Raw genomic sequence first — 24,044 nt, forward strand, 5'->3', positions numbered from 1 at the left:
TGACCATGGTGATGGTGAGTTGGATGGTAGACAGGGTTGACCATGGTGATGGTGAGTTGGATGGTAGACAGGGTTGACCATGGTGATGGTGAGTTGGATGGTAGACAGGGTTGACCATGGTGATGGTGAGTTGGATGGTAGACAGGGTTGACCATGGTGAGTTGGATGGTAGACAGGGTTGGTGATGGTGAGTTGGATGGTAGACAGGGTTGGTGATGGTGAGTTGGATGGTAGACAGGGTTGACCATGGTGATGGTGAGTTGGATGGTAGACAGGGTTGGTGATGGTGAGTTGGATGGTAGACAGGGTTGATCATGGTGAGTTGGATGGTAGACAGGGTTGATCATGGTGAGTTGGATGGTAGACAGGGTTGACCATGGTGAGTTGGATGGTAGACAGGGTTGACCATGGTGATGGTGAGTTGGATGGTAGACAGGGTTGACCATGGTGATGGTGAGTTGGATGGTAGACAGGGTTGACCATGGTGATGGTGAGTTGGATGGTAGACAGGGTTGACCATGGTGATGGTGAGTTGGATGGTAGACAGGGTTGACCATGGTGATGGTGAGTTGGATGGTAGACAGGGTTGACCATGGTGATGGTGAGTTGGATGGTAGACAGGGTTGACCATGGTGATGGTGAGTTGGATGGTAGACAGGGTTGACCATGGTGATGGTGAGTTGGATGGTAGACAGGGTTGACCATGGTGATGGTGAGTTGGATGGTAGACAGGGTTGACCATGGTGATGGTGAGTTGGATGGTAGACAGGGTTGACCATGGTGATGGTGAGTTGGATGGTAGACAGGGTTGACCATGGTGATGGTGAGTTGGATGGTAGACAGGGTTGACCATGGTGAGTTGGATGGTAGACAGGGTTGGTGATGGTGAGTTGGATGGTAGACAGGGTTGACCATGGTGATGGTGAGTTGGATGGTAGACAGGGTTGACCATGGTGATGGTGAGTTGGATGGTAGACAGGGTTGATCATGGTGAGTTGGATGGTAGACAGGGTTGATCATGGTGAGTTGGATGGTAGACAGGGTTGATCATGGTGAGTTGGATGGTAGACAGGGTTGACCATGGTGATGGTGAGTTGGATGGTGGACAGGGTTGATCATGGTGAGTTGGATGGTAGACAGGGTTGACCATGGTGATGGTGAGTTGGATGGTGGACAGGGTTGATCATGGTGATGGTGAGTTGGATGGTAGACAGGGTTGACCATGGTGATGGTGAGTTGGATGGTGGACAGGGTTGATCATGGTGAGTTGGATGGTGGACAGGGTTGATCATGGTGAGTTGGATGGTAGACAGGGTTGATCATGGTGAGTTGGATGGTAGACAGGGTTGACCATGGTGAGTTGGATGGTGGACAGGGTTGATCATGGTGAGTTGGATGATGGACAGGGTTGATCATGGTGAGTTGGATGGTAGACAGGGTTGACCATGGTGATGGTGAGTTGGATGGTAGACAGGGTTGATCATGGTGATGGTGAGTTGGATGGTGGACAGGGTTGACCATGGTGATGGTGAGTTGGATGGTAGACAGGGTTGGTCATGGTGATGGTGAGTTGGATGGTAGACAGGGTTGACCATGGTGATGGTGAGTTGGATGGTGGACAGGGTTGATCATGGTGATGGTGAGTTGGATGGTGGACAGGGTTGATCATGGTGATGGTGAGTTGGATGGTAGACAGGGTTGACCATGGTGTTGATGAGTTGGATGGTAGACAGGGTTGACCATGGTGAGTTGGATGGTAGACAGGGTTGACCATGGTGAGTTGGATGGTAGACAGGGTTGACCATGGTGATGGTGAGTTGGATGGTAGACAGGGTTGACCATGGTGATGGTGAGTTGGATGGTAGACAGGGTTGACCATGGTGAGTTGGATGGTAGACAGGGTTGACCATGGTGATGGTGAGTTGGATGGTAGACAGGGTTGACCATGGTGAGTTGGATGGTAGACAGGGTTGACCATGGTGATGGTGAGTTGGATGGTAGACAGGGTTGACCATGGTGATGGTGAGTTGGATGGTAGACAGGGTTGACCATGGTGATGGTGAGTTGGATGGTAGACAGGGTTGACCATGGTGATGGTGAGTTGGATGGTAGACAGGGTTGACCATGGTGATGGTGAGTTGGATGGTAGACAGGGTTGACCATGGTGAGTTGGATGGTAGACAGGGTTGACCATGGTGAGTTGGATGGTAGACAGGGTTGACCATGGTGATGGTGAGTTGGATGGTAGACAGGGTTGACCATGGTGATGGTGAGTTGGATGGTAGACAGGGTTGGTGATGGTGAGTTGGATGGTAGACAGGGTTGACCATGGTGATGGTGAGTTGGATGGTAGACAGGGTTGGTGATGGTGAGTTGGATGGTAGACAGGGTTGACCATGGTGATGGTGAGTTGGATGGTAGACAGGGTTGGTGATGGTGAGTTGGATGGTAGACAGGGTTGATCATGGTGAGTTGGATGGTAGACAGGGTTGATCATGGTGAGTTGGATGGTAGACAGGGTTGACCATGGTGATGGTGAGTTGGATGGTAGACAGGGTTGACCATGGTGATGGTGAGTTGGATGGTAGACAGGGTTGACCATGGTGATGGTGAGTTGGATGGTAGACAGGGTTGACCATGGTGATGGTGAGTTGGATGGTAGACAGGGTTGACCATGGTGATGGTGAGTTGGATGGTAGACAGGGTTGACCATGGTGATGGTGAGTTGGATGGTAGACAGGGTTGACCATGGTGATGGTGAGTTGGATGGTAGACAGGGTTGACCATGGTGAGTTGGATGGTAGACAGGGTTGACCATGGTGATGGTGAGTTGGATGGTAGACAGGGTTGACCATGGTGAGTTGGATGGTAGACAGGGTTGACCATGGTGAGTTGGATGGTAGACAGGGTTGACCATGGTGATGGTGAGTTGGATGGTAGACAGGGTTGACCATGGTGAGTTGGATGGTAGACAGGGTTGACCATGGTGATGGTGAGTTGGATGGTGGACAGGGTTGATCATGGTGAGTTGGATGGTGGACAGGGTTGATCATGGTGAGTTGGATGGTAGACAGGGTTGATCATGGTGAGTTGGATGGTAGACAGGGTTGACCATGGTGAGTTGGATGGTGGACAGGGTTGATCATGGTGAGTTGGATGGTGGACAGGGTTGATCATGGTGAGTTGGATGGTAGAAAGGGTTGACCATGGTGATGGTGAGTTGGATGGTAGACAGGGTTGATCATGGTGATGGTGAGTTGGATGGTGGACAGGGTTGACCATGGTGATGGTGAGTTGGATGGTAGACAGGGTTGGTCATGGTGATGGTGAGTTGGATGGTAGACAGGGTTGACCATGGTGATGGTGAGTTGGATGGTGGACAGGGTTGATCATGGTGATGGTGAGTTGGATGGTGGACAGGGTTGATCATGGTGATGGTGAGTTGGATGGTAGACAGGGTTGACCATGGTGATGGTGAGTTGGATGGTAGACAGGGTTGACCATGGTGAGTTGGATGGTAGACAGGGTTGACCATGGTGAGTTGGATGGTAGACAGGGTTGACCATGGTGATGGTGAGTTGGATGGTAGACAGGGTTGACCATGGTGATGGTGAGTTGGATGGTAGACAGGGTTGACCATGGTGAGTTGGATGGTAGACAGGGTTGACCATGGTGATGGTGAGTTGGATGGTAGACAGGGTTGACCATGGTGATGGTGAGTTGGATGGTAGACAGGGTTGACCATGGTGATGGTGAGTTGGATGGTAGACAGGGTTGACCATGGTGATGGTGAGTTGGATGGTAGACAGGGTTGACCATGGTGATGGTGAGTTGGATGGTAGACAGGGTTGACCATGGTGATGGTGAGTTGGATGGTAGACAGGGTTGACCATGGTGATGGTGAGTTGGATGGTAGACAGGGTTGACCATGGTGATGGTGAGTTGGATGGTAGACAGGGTTGACCATGGTGATGGTGAGTTGGATGGTAGACAGGGTTGACCATGGTGATGGTGAGTTGGATGAGCGAATGGTGAGTTGGATGGTAGACAGGGTTGACCATGGTGAGTTGGATGGTAGACAGGGTTGACCATGGTGATGGTGAGTTGGATGGTAGACAGGGTTGACCATGGTGATTGTGAGTTGGATGGTAGACAGGGTTGACCATGGTGATGGTGAGTTGGATGGTAGACAGGGTTGATCATGGTGAGTTGGATGGTAGACAGGGTTGATCATGGTGAGTTGGATGGTAGACAGGGTTGATCATGGTGAGTTGGATGGTAGACAGGGTTGACCATGGTGATGGTGAGTTGGATGGTAGACAGGGTTGACCATGGTGATGGTGAGTTGGATGGTAGACAGGGTTGACCATGGTGATGGTGAGTTGGATGGTAGACAGGGTTGACCATGGTGATGGTGAGTTGGATGGTAGACAGGGTTGACCATGGTGATGGTGAGTTGGATGGTAGACAGGGTTGACCATGGTGATGGTGAGTTGGATGGTAGACAGGGTTGACCATGGTGATGGTGAGTTGGATGGTAGACAGGGTTGACCATGGTGATGGTGAGTTGGATGGTAGACAGGGTTGACCATGGTGATGGTGAGTTGGATGGTAGACAGGGTTGATCATGGTGATGGTGAGTTGGATGGTAGACAGGGTTGATCATGGTGAGTTGGATGGTAGACAGGGTTGATCATGGTGAGTTGGATGGTAGACAGGGTTGATCATGGTGAGTTGGATGGTAGACAGGGTTGATCATGGTGAGTTGGATGGTAGACAGGGTTGACCATGGTGATGGTGAGTTGGATGGTAGACAGGGTTGACCATGGTGATGGTGAGTTGGATGGTAGACAGGGTTGACCATGGTGAGTTGGATGGTAGACAGGGTTGACCATGGTGAGTTGGATGGTAGACAGGGTTGACCATGGTGATGGTGAGTTGGATGGTAGACAGGGTTGACCATGGTGATGGTGAGTTGGATGGTAGACAGGGTTGACCATGGTGATGGTGAGTTGGATGGTAGACAGGGTTGACCATGGTGAGTTGGATGGTAGACAGGGTTGACCATGGTGATGGTGAGTTGGATGGTAGACAGGGTTGGTGATGGTGAGTTGGATGGTAGACAGGGTTGACCATGGTGATGGTGAGTTGGATGGTAGACAGGGTTGGTGATGGTGAGTTGGATGGTAGACAGGGTTGATCATGGTGAGTTGGATGGTAGACAGGGTTGACCATGGTGATGGTGAGTTGGATGGTAGACAGGGTTGACCATGGTGATGGTGAGTTGGATGGTAGACAGGGTTGACCATGGTGAGTTGGATGGTAGACAGGGTTGACCATGGTGATGGTGAGTTGGATGGTAGACAGGGTTGACCATGGTGAGTTGGATGGTAGACAGGGTTGACCATGGTGATGGTGAGTTGGATGGTAGACAGGGTTGACCATGGTGAGTTGGATGGTAGACAGGGTTGACCATGGTGAGTTGGATGGTAGACAGGGTTGACCATGGTGATGGTGAGTTGGATGGTAGACAGGGTTGACCATGGTGATGGTGAGTTGGATGGTAGACAGGGTTGACCATGGTGATGGTGAGTTGGATGGTAGACAGGGTTGACCATGGTGATGGTGAGTTGGATGGTAGACAGGGTTGACCATGGTGATGGTGAGTTGGATGGTAGACAGGGTTGACCATGGTGAGTTGGATGGTAGACAGGGTTGACCATGGTGAGTTGGATGGTAGACAGGGTTGACCATGGTGAGTTGGATGGTAGACAGGGTTGACCATGGTGATGGTGAGTTGGATGGTAGACAGGGTTGACCATGGTGATGGTGAGTTGGATGGTAGACAGGGTTGACCATGGTGATGGTGAGTTGGATGGTAGACAGGGTTGACCATGGTGATGGTGAGTTGGATGGTAGACAGGGTTGACCATGGTGATGGTGAGTTGGATGGTGGACAGGGTTGACCATGGTGAGTTGGATGGTGGACAGGGTTGATCATGGTGAGTTGGATGGTAGACAGGGTTGACCATGGTGATGGTGAGTTGGATGGTAGACAGGGTTGATCATGGTGATGGTGAGTTGGATGGTGGACAGGGTTGACCATGGTGATGGTGAGTTGGATGGTGGACAGGGTTGACCATGGTGAGTTGGATGGTGGACAGGGTTGATCATGGTGAGTTGGATGGTAGACAGGGTTGACCATGGTGATGGTGAGTTGGATGGTAGACAGGGTTGATCATGGTGATGGTGAGTTGGATGGTGGACAGGGTTGACCATGGTGATGGTGAGTTGGATGGTAGACAGGGTTGACCATGGTGATGGTGAGTTGGATGGTAGACAGGGTTGACCATGGTGATGGTGAGTTGGATGGTGGACAGGGTTGATCATGGTGATGGTGAGTTGGATGGTGGACAGGGTTGATCATGGTGATGGTGAGTTGGATGGTAGACAGGATTGACCATGGTGATGGTGAGTTGGATGGTAGACAGGGTTGACCATGGTGAGTTGGATGGTAGACAGGGTTGACCATGGTGAGTTGGATGGTAGACAGGGTTGACCATGGTGAGTTGGATGGTAGACAGGGTTGACCATGGTGATGGTGAGTTGGATGGTAGACAGGGTTGACCATGGTGAGTTGGATGGTAGACAGGGTTGACCATGGTGAGTTGGATGGTAGACAGGGTTGACCATGGTGAGTTGGATGGTAGACAGGGTTGACCATGGTGATGGTGAGTTGGATGGTAGACAGGGTTGACCATGGTGATGGTGAGTTGGATGGTAGACAGGGTTGACCATGGTGATGGTGAGTTGGATGGTAGACAGGGTTGACCATGGTGATGGTGAGTTGGATGGTAGACAGGGTTGACCATGGTGAGTTGGATGGTAGACAGGGTTGACCATGGTGATGGTGAGTTGGATGGTAGACAGGGTTGGTGATGGTGAGTTGGATGGTAGACAGGGTTGACCATGGTGATGGTGAGTTGGATGGTAGACAGGGTTGGTGATGGTGAGTTGGATGGTAGACAGGGTTGATCATGGTGAGTTGGATGGTAGACAGGGTTGATCATGGTGAGTTGGATGGTAGACAGGGTTGACCATGGTGATGGTGAGTTGGATGGTAGACAGGGTTGACCATGGTGATGGTGAGTTGGATGGTAGACAGGGTTGACCATGGTGATGGTGAGTTGGATGGTAGACAGGGTTGACCATGGTGATGGTGAGTTGGATGGTGGACAGGGTTGACCATGGTGAGTTGGATGGTAGACAGGGTTGAACATGGTGAGTTGGATGGTAGACAGGGTTGATCATGGTGATGGTGAGTTGGATGGTAGACAGGGTTGATCATGGTGAGTTGGATGGTGGACAGGGTTGAACATTTTAAAACGGACCCCTGCCTTATCCCTAAGGACAGACTTGCCTGAAACTTGCAGAGAGAGGGGGAGGAGCTACCTCCCTGCTTTCTCTGAGCTGACCAATCCACTGTTAACTTGTCATGGATCATTTTAATGACCGGTATACGACCACACCATTCTGTTTTTGGGGTACGCCCACACCATTCAAACACAGACTATTTCACTCATATTGTAATGAATAGAAACATGGAATTAAAATGGACAGTTAAAGTTCCCTTGTTCCACCAATCATGGCCACATTAAGAAAGCTCACCCTGCACGGCTTCTCTCCGATAGTCTACCATTAACTGGAAAGGTTACCCACCAGTGTGGTGTTTTCTCTTGTGGGCAGACAGGGTTCCTGACTGACTGAACCTCTTCCCACACTGATCACAGTCAAAAGGCTTCTCTCCAGTGTGTGTTCTCTTGTGTCCAGCCAGGTTTCCTGACTGAGCGAACCTCTTCCCACACTGATCACAGCCAAAAGGCTTCTCTCCAGTGTGTGTTCGGAGGTGCACTTTTAAATCCCCTGAAGAAGTACAACGCAGCCCACAGTCTGAGCAGTGGTAAGGCTTTTCGCCAGTGTGTATTCGCTGGTGTAAAATCAACTGCCCAGACTGATTGAATCTTTTCCCACAGTCAGAGCAGTGGAATGGTTTCTCTCCTGTGTGTGTTCTCCGGTGTATTTTTAGTCCACCTGAAGAGGCTAAGCTCATTCCGCAGTCAGAGCAGTGGTAAGGTTTCTCTCCCGTGTGTGTTCTCTGGTGTGATTTTAACCTGCCTGACTCAGTAAAGCTTTTCCCACAGTCGGCACAATGGTAAGGCTTCTCTCCTGTGTGTGTTCTCTGGTGTACTTTTAAATGGTCTGACTTGCCAAAGCTTCTCCCACAGTCGGTACAATGGTAAGGCCTCTCTCCCGTGTGGGTTCGAAGGTGTGAAGCCAGACTTCCTGATGTAACATAACTTTTGCCACATACATCACAGTTATAAGGCTTCTCTCCTGTGTGTACTCTCTGATGTACCTTCAGGTGACTTGAATTTATAAAGCCTATTCCACAGTCTGAGCAGCGGTATGGTTTCTCTCCAGAGTGTATTCTCATGTGTACAGTCAAGTGTGCTGACTGAGCGAATCTCTTCCCACACTGATCACAGCTAAAAGGCTTCTCGCCTGTGTGTGTTCGCTGGTGCACTATCAGTCCGTCTGATCTAGCAAAACTCTTACTACAGCTGAAACAGTAGTAAGGTTTCTCACCTGTGTGTGTTCGCTGGTGCAGCTCTAAATCCCTTGATGTTGAAAAGTTACTTCCACAATCTGAACAGTGATGAAGCTTCTGGCCCAGGTGTCTGCGCTGGTGTGTTCTCAGGTTGCTTGCCTGAGTAAAACTCTTCCCGCAGTCCGAACAGTGGTAAGGCTTCTCTCCAGTGTGTGTTCTACGGTGTTGTATCAGGGAGTTCAAGCTAGTAAATCTCGTCCCACATTGATCACAGCTGTAAGGTTTCTCTCCTGTGTGTATGCGCTGGTGCCGTATCAGATTTCTTGAATCAGCAAAACTCTTCCCACAGTCAGAGCAGTGGTAAGGCTTCTCTCCGGTGTGTGTTCTCTGGTGCACCTTATTACCCTGTGAAGATGAAAAGCTCTTCTCACAGACAAAGCAGTGGTAAGGCTTCTCTTGTGTGTGTGTCTGCTGATGAATTTTCAGGTTGCCTAATTGAACAAAACTCTTCCCACAGTCTGTGCAGAGAAATGGTTTTGCTCCTGTGTGTATTTGTTGGTGAATTGTCAGGGATCCCGACTTAGTAAATCTCCTCCCACATTGATCACAGCTAAAAGGTTTCTCTCCTGTGTGGGTCAGCTGGTGTTTTGTTAGGTTTCCTAGTTGCAAATTACTTATCCTGCAGTCTGAAGAGCTATAAGTTCTCTCCCCAGTATGAATTCTCTGGTGTGTTTCAAGTTTTGCTGAAGAGGTGAAACTCTTTCCACAGTCAGAGCAGCGGTGAGGTTTCTTCCCTGCAATTCTCTGCTGGTGTTTGAGGTGTTCTGATCTGGAGACACTGTTCGCTGCCTGGTCAGCATCATGTTGGTTAGCCTCCCCAGACATGCCTCTTCTACTGAGAGAGCGGCGGTTACGGCCGTGCCCTGTGAAACAAAGACAGACAGTTAAGGGTTCCTTCTTCATATCGAAGACAGACCAAGGCCCAGCTTTTCAAACTCTTATGATCAGATTTTAGAATTTCGGATCGGTTAAAAATCGCCAATGTAACCAATGGGGTAGGAGTGCTTCTAATTGATTCTACGTTTTAAGAAGGTTAGTGATCGTATTGAATGGTAATTAAGAACATCAAGGGAGTGTCCCAAAATAAATGTATGTATAAGAATATAAACCCACTCAGCTCCGGTGTTTTCCTGCAGTCCACCAGCAACACAGACAACCTCTTCATACCCAGCAGTAAGGCGCTACCGGGAGAGGCACGACACGGGGATTCCGGGAGGGTGAAGGGGGAGGAGGGTTGGAGGGAGAGGGAGGAGTGGGGTGGGATAGGCATTTCCTGTAAATCCCAAAAAAGAGGGTATTGAAGTTGTCATGTTACACTAAAGGGTAAAACACGATGATGATCTGATCTTAGATCTGATTGATCTTCGCTCAGTCTAGATTATATTGGTTGCGGCGCCAAAGTATTTATACAATAACACATTTATTGCATATATTCTTTCCTAATATAAGTGCTTTTATAATAATACTTGATTAGTACAAACACTTATTACTGATACATGGCTTTTTAATTTAACTAAAAAAGGTACACATTTTCTGCTGACGTTCTGTTTTTATATGTCCAATGGTTAACTCCATGTTGACCCAGCTCTGTACACTCCCATGGATTCTGCTTTTACACGTCCAATGGTTAACTCCATGTTGACCCAGCTCAGTACACTCCCATGGATTCTGCTTTTACATGTCCAATGGTTAACTCCATGTTGACCCAGCTCAGTACACTCCCATGGATTCTGCTTTTACATGTCCAATGGTTAACTCTATGTTGACCCAGCTCTGTTCATTCACCAGAGCTCAGCCTTTATTCTGCGTATACAGTTCTATTAAAACTTCTTATGGCTGCAATCCCGTTAACGGGATCGATATGACAACAGCCAGTGAAAGTGCAGGGTGCCAAATTTAAACAGATTCAAACATACATGTGTCTTATACCATTTTAAAGGTAATCTTGTTGTTAATCCCACCAAGGTGTCCGATTTCAAATAGGCTTTTCAGCGAAATCACCACAAACGATTATGTTAGGTCACCGCAAATCACAGACAAACACAGTCATTTTTCCAGCCAAAGACAGGAGTCACAAAAAGCAGAAATAGAGATAAAATTAATCACTAACCTTTGATGATCATCAGATGACACTCATAGGACTTCATGTTACAATACATATATGTTTTGTTCGATTAAGTTCATATTTATAACCAAAAACCTCCGTTTACATTGGCGCCATGTTCAGAAATGCCTCCAAAATATCCGGAGAAATTGCAGAGAGCCACGTCAAATAACATAAATACTCAAACTTTGATGAAAGATACATGTTTTACATAGAATTAAAGATACACTTGTTCTTAATGCAACCGCTGTGTCAGATTTCAAAAAGCTTTACGGCAAAACACAATATTCAATAATCTGAGAACAGGGTTCAACCACAAAAGGAAGCCATACAGTTACCCGCCAAATTGTGGAGTCAACAAAAGTCATAAAAAGCATTATATATCTTCACTTACCTTTGCTGATCTTCGTCGGAATGCACTCCCAGGACTCCCACAAGAAATGTTCGTTTTGTTCTGTAATGTCCATCATTTGTCCAAATAGCTATTTTTGTTAGCGTGTTTGGTAAAAAAATCCAACGCCAGGAAGCGCGTTCACTAAAAGCTGACGAAATGTCCAAAAGTTCCGTAACAGTCAGTAGAAACATGTCAAACGATGTTTTGAATCAATCTTTAGAATGTTTTTAACATAAATCTTGAATAACGTCCCAACCGGAGTATTACATTGACATCAGATGAGCGATGGAACATAGCTCCCTCTCATATGAACGCGCATGGTTAGAGCATGGTCAGGTCATGGCAGACCTGACTAATTCCCCTCTCATTCAGCCCCCCTTCACAGTAGAGGCATTAGACAAGGTTCTGCAGACTGTTGACATCTAGTGGAAGCCGTAGGAAGTGCAAACTCATCCATATCTCGCTGTGAATTCAATAGGATCTTGGTTGAAAAATCGACCAGCCTCAGAATTCCCACTTCCTGTTTGGATTTTTTCTCAGGTCTTTGCCTGCCACATGAGTTCTGTTATACTCACAGACATCATTCAAACAGTTTTAGAAACGTCAGAGTGTTTTATATCCAATATGAATAATAATATGCATATATTAGCAACTGAATCTGAGGAGCAGGCAGTTTACTATGGGCACCTCTGTGCACCTTTCATCCAACTCAATACTGCCCCTGCAGCCATAAGAAGTTAATTAACCCTATGTTGATTCTGCTCACTACTTCTGGGAGAACAGTCTAGATACTGGAAAATCCCTATATTACTGGAAATTCTCCAACACTGTTACCCTAGGTCAGGGATGCCAGAGACCAATTCTAATATGCTTTACCCAGACCACGTGCTGTTCCCCTAGTTCAGGGATGCCAGAGACCAATTATAATATGCTTTACCCAGACCATGTGCTGTTCCCCTAGTTCAGGGATGCCAGAGACCAATTATAATATGCTTTACCCAGACCATGTGCTGTTCCCCTAGTTCAGGGATGCCAGAGACCAATTATAATATGCTTTACCCAGACCATGTGCTGTTCCCCTAGTTCAGGGATGCCAGAGACCAATTGTAATATGCTACAGTAGGCGTCTGCAACAAGTACCAAAATAAAATAGATTTTAAGCAAATGTCTGGTTCCAACATCTTGAGCAATCTGTTATAAAAACCCATTTGTCAGTCATGAATATAAGGAATCCATAATGTGTTTGTTTACATTGATAATCATGCGTAAAATTAATCATCATTTTTATAAATACATCACGACTAGTCATTTGATTATAAACCAATGTACTGGCATTATGAAAATTCAGAACCATCAAGGGTGTACCTACTTCCTCAGACATCATGAACTAGGTTGACTTCAAGTTAACCTTTGTTTGGTGGCCGGTACATTCTGTTCTTTCCGAAAGAATAAGACAAAGTACGGCAGCCTTTACATTGTGGGCGCAAAGGAAGGCTACAAGTGACCAGCTAAACTACACAAATCATTTCCCAAAAGTCAAGGACCGTTAAAACAGGTAAAAGCAGGAAGTAGACTACAAAGACCCGTTATATAATTTAAAAAATTAACTCACCTGATTCATTGTAGAAACTTTTGTTTGTTTATGGTCGATTGCAGAGTTCAGGAGAAGTTAACAAGATGATAATTTTTTATGTCTAGTCTACTGAGCTTGTAGATTAGGGAGGTAGAGGACCGAGACGTTACATTTCAACACGTTACTCTCTGCCTAACACTATGCCCAGACTGGACTTGCGTGCAAATTGATTTTGTCCCCACGCACTAAAAGCGATCACGACATGCAGGTTAAAATATCAAAACAAACTCTGAACCAATTATAATAAGTTGTGCGACAGGTCGAAAAGTATTAAACATTTATGGCAATTTAAATTAGCTAGCTTGCAGTTGCTAGCTAATTTGTCCCGGGATATACATTTTGAGCTGTTATTTTACATGAAATGCACAAGGTCCTCTACTCTGACAATTAATCCACACATAAAACGGTCAACCGAATAGTTTCTAGTCATCTCTCCTCCTTCCAGGCTTTTTCTTCCCGACCTCAGTTCATCTTTCTTTGCAGGTGCTTCTACACCTGCATTCTAGCTGTTTGGGGTTTTAGGCTGGGTTTCTGTACAGCACTTCGAGATATTATCTGATGTACGAAGGGCTATATAAAATAAAATTGATTGATTGATCTTTCAATCACCCACGTGGGTATAACCAATGAGGAGATGGGAGAGGCAGGACTTGCACCGGCATTCAGCGTCACAAATAGAACTGACTTCTATTTTATCGCTTGGCAACGCTGACGTGCGAGCAGTGTGGGTGCAATAATTGAATAACATGCATGTTGTACATTTATTTTGCAACGCTCGCAACAGTGTGGTCAGCATGTAAAGTCACAAGAGAAAATGGAGAATAGAGACGGACTCCACTTTCACTGCCGTTCGACTGAAAAATAGGACTTCGGCCATCATACAGTCCAGCCATATAGTCCAGCCATAGGCTTCTGCTTAGCCCATTTTCAAAAGGTAACGTCCGATAGCACTTTAACATTCCTCCTTTGTTCCATCACGTTGTCTAGTATTCTACTCCGCACGGAGCGTCAAGTAAAGAGGAGCTATGATTCAGAGCTGTTGTCTTGCGGCCCTGAAAGAGTCCTGCACCCCCCTGATAAAGATACCTTACAGACCCGTAAGTTCACTCCCACAGCAACAGGAATTTTGTGTTGTTCTATAACAGAGTGTTGGGGGGGGGCTTTGATAGGATAAAATAGAGTGCTGTGGGGGGGGCTTTGATAGGATATAACAGAGTGCTGTGTGGGGGGGGGGGGGGGTTGATAGGATATAAAAGAGTGTTGGGGGGGGGGCTTTGATAGGATATAACAGAGTGCTGGGGGGGGGGTTGATAGGATATAAGAGTGTTGTGGGGGGGGGGGGGGCTTTGATAGGATATAACAGAGTGCTGGGGGGGGGGGTTGATAGGATATAACAGAGTGTTGTGGGGGGGGGGGGGGGCTTTGATAGGATATAAAAGAGTGCTGTGGGGGGGGGGCTTTGATAGGATATAACAGAGTGTTGGGGGGGGGGGCTTTGATAGGATATAAAAGAGTGCTGTGGGGGGGGGGGCTTTGATAGGATATAACAGAGTGTTGTGGGGGGGGGGGCTTTGATAGGATATAACAGAGTGCTGGGGGGGGGGTTGATAGGATATAACAGAGTGTTGTGGGGGGGGCTTTGATAGGATACAACAGAGTGCTGTGGGGGGGGGGGGGGGGGGGCTTTGATAGGATATAACAGAGTGTTGTGGGGGGGGGCTTTAATAGGATATAACAGAGTGTTGTGGGGGGGGGGGGCTTTGATAGGATATAACAGAGTGCTGGGGGGGGGGGGTTGATAGGATAAAACAGTGTTGTGGGGGGGGGGGCTTTGATAGGATATAACAGAGTGTTGTGGGGGGGGGGCTTTGATAGGATATAACAGAGTGTTGTGGGGGGGGGGGGGGCTTTGATAGGATATAACAGAGTGCTGGGGGGGGGGTTGATAGGATATAACAGAGTGTTGTGGGGGGGGCTTTGATAGGATACAACAGAGTGTTGTGGGGGGGGGGGGGCTTTGATAGGATATAACAGAGTGCTGTGGGGGGGGCTTTGATAGGATATAACAGAGTGTTGTGGGGGGGACTTTGATTGGATACAACAGAGTGCTGTGGGGGGGGGGGGGGGCTTTGATTGCCAGGCTTGTTAGCTGGCTAGGTCAGCTAGCAGGCTAACATAGCTAACTTTAGCTGGCTGGCTATCTGGCTTAGATAACTACATACCAGTAACATTGGTTTACTTTAATGTAGCTGTAAGCTAGGTGTTGATAGCTGCTGGCTGTCTCATGCAGTCACATGATGTTATCAGACTGGCAGGGCTAACATTAGCAGGCTAGTTGGCTAGCTAGCAACCTTGCAAGCTGATTTGTAAAAATAAATTCACAATTTTCTTGTAAATTGGCTGAAAATGTTATTGAAACCAGTGTAATAAATGATATTTTTGATTAATAGCATTAGACTGTTGGAACCTGCTATAACTACTGCTTGCATAAGTTATACACAAACACATTCTGTACTCAGCAGATACTAACCACACACGCACACCCAGAAACAGATGGCTGACTTAAACGTTACATGACACTGCAAAAACAGGAAACGCTCTGACCACAGGCACTAACTGCTAGTTTCAGCAATCACATTCTCGTGACTCCCAAACACACCGACATGTCGCTGCATGATCACACACACACACCTCTTTCAATGGGTTGTGCATCAAGGACAAAGAACACTGCCAAGAACCAATGGAGCATCAACACCAGGTCAGGACCTCCCTCAACCCACATCGACCAGTCAGGAGATCAGAACTACTAGACTCAACCTACGTCACATTAATGTACAAAATCTAATGCACGCTCTGTTTAGGGATACTCTTCTGCTAGTTCCCTCTGAGCTAAACGAAAGAGTCCGTGAACGCTTGACAAGATATCTTTAACCACAAATAAACTGCCTTTACTATATCTAAATCCACCCTGTCCAGCGTCTTGACTTGGTCTCATTCTCATGTAAATGATCATCAACACCAGTAGGCATGAGTGCAAAGGATTTGGTTTGAAGTTATTTCTGTTGGAGTTTACATTATAGGGAAAAGGCTAGCTTGCCGGGTCCTCCATATTACGTAAAAACGCTGCAACCCAGTTTTCCAGCATTACTTCGGCATCATGATCGGATTGATGTAATAACTAGAAAAATAGACACGAGTGAGGGGCAACTTGGCATTGGGACTTTTGATGCATATTACTAATGAAAACCCACATGGTTACGTTTATGCTACCTACCCTTTTAACCCCCCACTTGTCACAGACCATGTGCTGTGCACGAGGTCGGGGATTTCCAAGACCAATTATAATATGTTACAGCAGATCAGATTTCATATTGGGGAAAACGAATTGATTGGAGTAAACTAACAGACAACAATACTACTACTTACAGATCTCTCTCTCACACATGCACGGTACCTGTAGTTAAATAATTATACATATATCGCTACTTTCCTCTTTCTTCCAGTGCTGGATTTTCACCCACAGCGGCCAATCCACCATTCATTCTGATCTGAACTCCAACACTCCGATGTCCACAGATATCTGTGACCAACAGATGCATATCCGTATTCCCAGTCATGTAAAACCTAAAGATTAGGGCCTAATGAATTTATTTAAAAATTGACACATTACTTCAAATGACCTGTAACTCGGTAAAATCTATTAAATTGTTATTTTTTTGTTCTGTATACTTGGTTTTGTACACCAGCTTCAAAACACATTATTGTTGGTTATTGAAAATATATTTCACAGTGGTTTAGATGGTACAATGATTCTCTACACTATGCGTGCTTCTTTTGTCACAAACTGAAATTAAGGAAACTATTATATTTTTTGCAACAAGGAAATGGCGGAGCGATTTATGCATATGGCCACTAACTTTCAGCGTGCGACTTCACAGTGAAATGGTTGCTTACAAACCTTCCCAACGAGTTTAAAAATAATAAATACATTATTTTCACGTACAAAAACAGCACAAAGGTCAATATCATTTCGCTACACCCGCAATAATAGTGTATGTTACCCATAGCATTTGTTTTGACCGTTAAACGGGTGTGGTGTAAAAGCAGGAAGTTGGCTACAAAGACCCCTCGTCTTAAATGTTTAACTGTATATAAACTCACCTGATTCATTGTAGATTCTTCCGTTACTGTCGATTGCAGAGTTCAGGCGAAGTTAACCAGATGGGAATGTTTATGTCTAGTCTATTGATATTGTAGATTAGGGAGGTAGAGATCCGAGACGTTATATTTCAACATGTGGCTCTCTGCCCAAAATCACAAGACAAAAGGGCCGAGGCTCCGCCTTCACTTCCGGTGTTATGCAGGAAAGCCCCGCCTGCCAGAATTCTACCACTCAATTCTTCATTGCTGCAACTTGCTTGCTAGTTGAGGCTTCTGCTCTGCACCCCGTTGTCAGTTCAGCCTCCATTTCACTGATCTTAGTAGCAGGAAGTATTTTATATGTTTGTTCTTCAGGGCAGCTGTCGATGATCACGTTAGGCTGCGTTTCATTTGATTTCTTATGGCGGTTTGATTACGGGGGTGGCACTAGTATTTTCATTATTTAGTTATCATTTCATTGTCATAATGTATCTATAGCTACGGTGCCTTCAGAATGTATTCATACCCCTTGACTTATTCCACATGTTGTTGTGATACAGGCCTGAATTCAAAATGGACTATACATATATACATATATATTTCTTCATCTACCAATAGGTGCCCTTGTTTGCGAGGCATTGGAAAAATTCCCTGGTCTTTGTGGTTGAATCTGTGTTTGAAATTCACATCTCGACTGAGGGACCTTACAGATAATTGTACAGTATATCAGGGGTACGGAGATGAGGTAGTCATTTAAAAATCATGTTAAACACTATCATTGCACACAGAGTGAGTCCATGCAACTTATTATGTGACTTGTTAAAAAGCACATGTTTACTCCTGAACTTATGTAGGCTTGCCACAAAAAAATGAGTTGAATACTTATAAACTCAAGACATTTCAGCTTTTCCTTTTTCATTAATTTGTTTTGAAAAAACTTTGAAAAAACATGATTCCACTTTGACATTTTGTGGTATTGTGTGTATGCAGTGGTGTAATGTACTTAAGTAAAAATTAAGTAATTGTTTGGGGGTATCTGTACTTTACTATTTATATTTTTGCCAACTTTAAATTTTACTTCACTACATTCCTAAAGACAATAATGTACTTTTTAACATACATTTTCCCTGACACCCAAAAGTACTCGTTACATTTTGACAGGAAAATTGTCCAATTCACACACTTATCAAGAGAACATCCCTGGTGATCCGTACTGCCTCTGCTCTGGCGGACTCACTGAATTAACACAAATGCTTCATTTGTAAATTATGTCTGAGTATTGGAGTGTGCCCCTGGCTAACCGTCAATAAAATAAAATAAATTGTGCCGTCTGGTTTGCTTACTATATCAATTTGAAATGGTTTACACTTTTACTTCTGATACTTGAGTACATTTGAGCAATTCCATTTACTTTTGATACTTAAGTACATTTAAACCCAAATACTTTTAAACTTTTACTCAAGTAGTATATTACTGGGTGTCTTTCACTTTTACTTTAGTCATTTTCTATTAAGGTATCTTTACTTTTACTCAAGTATGACATTTGAGTACTTTTTCCACCACTGTGTGTACGCCAGTGACAAAAAAATCTAAAAGTAATCAATTTGAAATTCAGTTATTTTTTTACCTTTATATAACTAGTCAAGCCAAATTCTTATTTACAACAAACCCTTGCCAAACCCGGACGACGCTGGATCAATTGTGCGCCACTCTATGGGAATCGCACTGAGATGCATTGTGACGCTCCGGAGCAAAAACATTTGGCAGCGGCGGGATTCGAACCCGCGCCTCCGAAGAGACTGGAGCCTTAATCCAGCGCCTTAGACCGCTCGGCCACGCTACCGTTAAATACCATTAGGTTGAAGATAATCTATATCCATGAAAACTGGATGTTTCCGTTTTTTTTACCAACTCCGTAGAGGGTGATATTGTATCTGTCAGAAGTGTGGTAAAAAACGTACTGAAATTATTTGTTATGATATTGTTTGACAGAATCCTCTTTGCGTTACCCAATGCAGCCAGCAGATGGCGATGTGAGGAGGTCTGCTGTACGGAGAAAGAAGCTCTGGGGCTGAACATTGTCGTAAAAGAGGAGGTTATTTACAGTGAAAGGAGAGGAAGAAGCTTTCCGAATGAAAGAGGAGGCAGAGGAGGCTATCACATTGAAATAAGAGGAGGATGTTATAGTGAAAGAAGAGAAATAACCTTTAGGAGTGAAAGAGGAAGAGGGGATACAGGCTGTCACAGTGGAAGAGGAGGAGGTAGAAGCTTTCAGAATGAAAAAGGAGGAAGAGGAGGCTGTTTCAGTGAAACCCAAACCTTTTTGGGAGGAAGACGAGGCTGTCTCAATAAAAGAAAAGGTAGAAGACGTTCTGGGAGTGAAAGAGGAGGAGACAGAATATCTGATTAACACCAGTGAGTATTGTCTAAAAACAACTCTGCAGTTGTTGAACTAATGTGTGGTTTTAAAGGGGCATTCTACTGAAGTTCTACACTTGAATATATTGTTCAGTACTGGAGGAATTGATAAAGGGGCAATCTGTGATTGGTACATGCATTTGTTTACTTTTAAATGATTGATACTTTATTATCCATTTACATCTAAATTAATTTAGTTTAGTCAGCGGGTGAACATCTTTCCACACTGGGTGCTGTCTCCCAAGCTGGGCTCACTCTCTCAGAGGAAGAGAACATTTATCATGTTTCTGGATAGGCCAGAAAATGTGACATGTTACTCCCTATGTAAATGTGGGGTGCGAAACCTGCCAGTTCAAGTCAGCTCCGCTGAGAGAGTGGAAACAGAGACCTAACAGATGGGGCTTTCTGCCAAAATAAGGTACTGGAACTTATGAAATTCACCGAGCTCTTTGTACACCACAAATGTCACCTGGAACCAGTCCACAACTTCATGTTTAAAAGCAGAGGAGAAGTCCAAGAAACTGATGACACATAAGAGAGAGTTGTAGCCATTGATTCTGGAAGAATATAACTTCTAAATGCCCAACGACCTTAGTTCAACAGTCATACCCCATCTGAACCCAATATATACTGAGTGTACAAAACATTATGAACAACTGCTCAACTTTCATTTCCCATCAGAACCCAACAACCTGTTTAACTCTGAGGGGTATACTATGTAGTGGGATAGAGGAGTTAGTGAGCTCACTTTGGTCAATTCTGAATTCGACTCACTGAATTCAACTCAGGATAACTGTTGAAGGTTATTTGTCACATGCGCCGAATACAACAGATGTAGACCTTACCATGAAATGCTGAATACAACAGATGTAGACCTTACCATGAAATGCTGAATACAACAGATGTAGACCTTACCATGAAATGCTGAATACAACAGATGTAGACCTTACCATGAAATGCTGAATACAACAGGTGTAGACCTTACCATGAAATGCTGAATACAACAGATGTAGACCTTACCATGAAATGCTGAATACAACAGATGTAGACCTTACCATGAAATGCTGAATACAACAGATGTAGACCTTACCATGAAATGCTGAATACAACAGGTGTAGACCTTACCATGAAATGCTGAATACAACAGATGTAGACCTTACCATGAAATGCTGAATACAACAGATGTAGACCTTACCATGAAATGCTGAATACAACAGATGTAGACCTTACCATGAAATGCTGAATACAACAGATGTAGACCTTACCATGAAATGCTGAATACAACAGATGTAGACCTTACCATGAAATGCTGAATACAACAGATGTAGACCTTACCATGAAATGCTGAATACAACAGGTGTAGACCTTACCATGAAATGCTGAATACAACAGATGTAGACCTTACCATGAAATGCTGAATACAACAGATGTAGACCTTACCATGAAATGCTGAATACAACAGATGTAGACCTTACCATGAAATGCTGAATACAACAGATGTAGACCTTACCATGAAATGCTGAATACAACAGATGTAGACCTTACCATGAAATGCTGAATACAACAGATGTAGACCTTACCATGAAATGCTGAATACAACAGATGTAGACCTTACCATGAAATGCTGAATACAACAGGTGTAGACCTTACCATGAAATGCTGAATACAACAGATGTAGACCTTACCATGAAATGCTGAATACAACAGATGTAGACCTTACCATGAAATGCTGAATACAACAGATGTAGACCTTACCATGAAATGCTGAATACAACAGGTGTAGACCTTACCATGAAATGCTGAATACAACAGATGTAGACCTTACCATGAAATGCTGAATACAACAGGTGTAGACCTTACCATGAAATGCTGAATACAACAGATGTAGACCTTACCATGAAATGCTGAATACAACAGATGTAGACCTTACCATGAAATGCTGAATACAACAGATGTAGACCTTACCATGAAATGCCGAATACAACAGATGTAGACCTTACCATGAAATGCTGAATACAACAGATGTAGACCTTACCATGAAATGCTGAATACAACAGATGTAGACCTTACCATGAAATGCTGAATACAACAGATGTAGACCTTACCATGAAATGCTGAATACAACAGATGTAGACCTTACCATGAAATGCTGAATACAACAGATGTAGACCTTACCATGAAATGCTGAATACAACAGGTGTAGACCTTACCATGAAATGCTGAATACAACAGATGTAGACCTTACCATGAAATGCTGAATACAACAGATGTAGACCTTACCATGAAATGCTGAATACAACAGATGTAGACCTTACCATGAAATGCTGAATACAACAGATGTAGACCTTACCATGAAATGCTGAATACAACAGATGTAGACCTTACCATGAAATGCTGAATACAACAGATGTAGACCTTACCATGAAATGCTGAATACAACAGATGTAGACCTTACCATGAAATGCTGAATACAACAGGTGTAGACCTTACCATGAAATGCTGAATACAACAGATGTAGACCTTACCATGAAATGCTGAATACAACAGATGTAGACCTTACCATGAAATGCTGAATACAACAGATGTAGACCTTACCATGAAATGCTGAATACAACAGGTGTAGACCTTACCATGAAATGCTGAATACAACAGATGTAGACCTTACCATGAAATGCTGAATACAACAGGTGTAGACCTTACCATGAAATGCTGAATACAACAGATGTAGACCTTACCATGAAATGCTGAATACAACAGATGTAGACCTTACCATGAAATGCTGAATACAACAGATGTAGACCTTACCATGAAATGCCGAATACAACAGATGTAGACCTTACCATGAAATGCTGAATACAACAGATGTAGACCTTACCATGAAATGCTGAATACAACAGATGTAGACCTTACCATGAAATGCTGAATACAACAGATGTAGACCTTACCATGAAATGCCGAATACAACAGATGTAGACCTCACCATGAAATGCTGAATACAACAGATATAGACCTTACCATGAAATGCTTACTTACAAGCCCTTAACCAACAATGCAATTCAAGAAATGGAGTTAAGAAAATATTTACAAAATAAACTAAAGTAAAAAATAAAACAAAAAGTTACACAATAAAATAAAAACAAGGCTATATACAGGGGGTACCGGTACCGAGTCAATGTGCAGGGTACAGGTTAGTCAGGTAATTTGTACATGGAGGTGTATTCTAGTCAATGCCACTCCGACATTGCTCATCCCAATATTTATATATTTCTTAATTCCCTTCTTTTACTTTTAGATTTGTGTGTATTGTTGTGAATTGTTAGACACTACTGCACTGTTGGAGCTAACAAGAACAAGCTAGAAGAAGGAAGGTAGAAGGAACACACACATTTTCTCTACACCGGCAATAACATCTGCTAAATACGTGTACGTGACCAATAAGATTTGAGTGCAAAGTCGAATTTGAGTTTGTGCACATGCGCACTTCACAGAGGAGGCGTTCCCTAACGGAAAATATGCAAATGCACCAAACGCTAACTCCTGCTTGACTTTGCCCACCTCCTTTTTCGTTCTGCCCAATATGCTTAATTTACTCCCACTGTAAACGACACAGAGTAGCTATTTTGGGTTGGTTCTATATACAGTATGTTTGGTTATACCATAGATACAGTACTAGCCAGATGAGAGCTAACCAACCAACTAGCTAGCTAATCAACTAGTTAGCTAACCAACTTGCTAGCTATATTTAGTCAAGGAAGTTTTTTTTTTAATGATAAGGCTGAAGTCATCTGTGTAAACAAACAAATAGTGTTAAGCACAAATAGCTAGCTAGCCAGTAACAACTGAATGTTGACAATATCCTTGGCCATGTTCTGTTATAATCTCCACCCGGCACAGCCAGAAGAGGACTGGCCACCCCTCATAGCCTGGTTCCTCTCTAGGTTTCTTCCTAGGGAGCTTTCCCTAGCCACCGTGCTTCTACACCTGCATTGCTTGCTGTTTGGGGTTTTAGGCTGGGTTTCTGTATAGCACTTTGTGACATCAGCTGATGTAAAAAGGGCTTTATAAATACATTTGATTGATTGATTTCCCACATTCTTCCACAAAGCACAGCAAATAAGATAGCGAACATCATTGCCTGTTATATCCAGTTAGCTATCCAACTAGCTAGCCAGTAACAACTCAATGTTGACAATAACTTACATCCCACATTCTTCCACAAAGCACAGCTAGCTCGCTAAGTAAAGTTCATAGTCAACACCAAACTTTGGGAAACTGACACACTGTTCGTGTATAATACCTGCAACGGGAATTGTATAAAAATACCCTTAGATATTAATTTAGAATCCTTTAAATTAGATCTACAAGGACATTTTTATTGATCAGTATTTTCATTTAGAGATTCCGGTAAACTCTTTGACGTTTCCTTTCATGGGTCCTACCAATTATTTTGGGATTATTCACCATGGCAACCACTTGTTAATATAACGGTTGGCTTTTGTGGAGATCAGATTGTTTTCATTTGCAGGGATATTTGTGCGTTTTTGACCAAATACTGGGCTTCTGTGTCTGTCATCACTCTTTGACCAGAGTGCAGTCTGGTATCCCAGACCCCATTTAAGGCATGGCTCATCTAATGTTAGCTATTCCATACAGTCAAACTGGCTCCCCTTACGAAAAAGCACTATAG

General features: G+C 44.3%; 1 protein-coding gene and 1 non-coding gene across 2 annotated transcripts; both read right to left on the minus strand.

The window, feature by feature from the left end:
- Window positions 1-5,604: 5,604 nt before the first annotated feature.
- Window positions 5,605-17,338, minus strand: LOC129839535 (zinc finger protein 883-like). Its single transcript, XM_055907050.1, has 3 exons — window positions 16,961-17,338; window positions 9,782-9,941; window positions 5,605-9,531 (listed from the first exon to the last, which is right to left on the minus strand). Exons 1-3 carry the CDS (start codon window positions 16,967-16,969, stop codon window positions 7,712-7,714), a joined length of 1,989 nt encoding a protein of 662 aa, XP_055763025.1. The 5' UTR covers window positions 16,970-17,338; the 3' UTR covers window positions 5,605-7,711.
- Window positions 17,339-18,700: 1,362 nt separating this feature from the next.
- trnal-aag (transfer RNA leucine (anticodon AAG)) lies at window positions 18,701-18,782 on the minus strand. The gene has a single exon. It is a non-coding gene; the product is annotated as a tRNA-Leu (tRNA).
- Between the last annotated feature and the right edge of the window lie 5,262 nt (window positions 18,783-24,044).

Source organism: Salvelinus fontinalis, chromosome 40, assembly GCF_029448725.1.
Source record: "Salvelinus fontinalis isolate EN_2023a chromosome 40, ASM2944872v1, whole genome shotgun sequence".
Taxonomy (NCBI): domain Eukaryota; kingdom Metazoa; phylum Chordata; class Actinopteri; order Salmoniformes; family Salmonidae; genus Salvelinus; species Salvelinus fontinalis.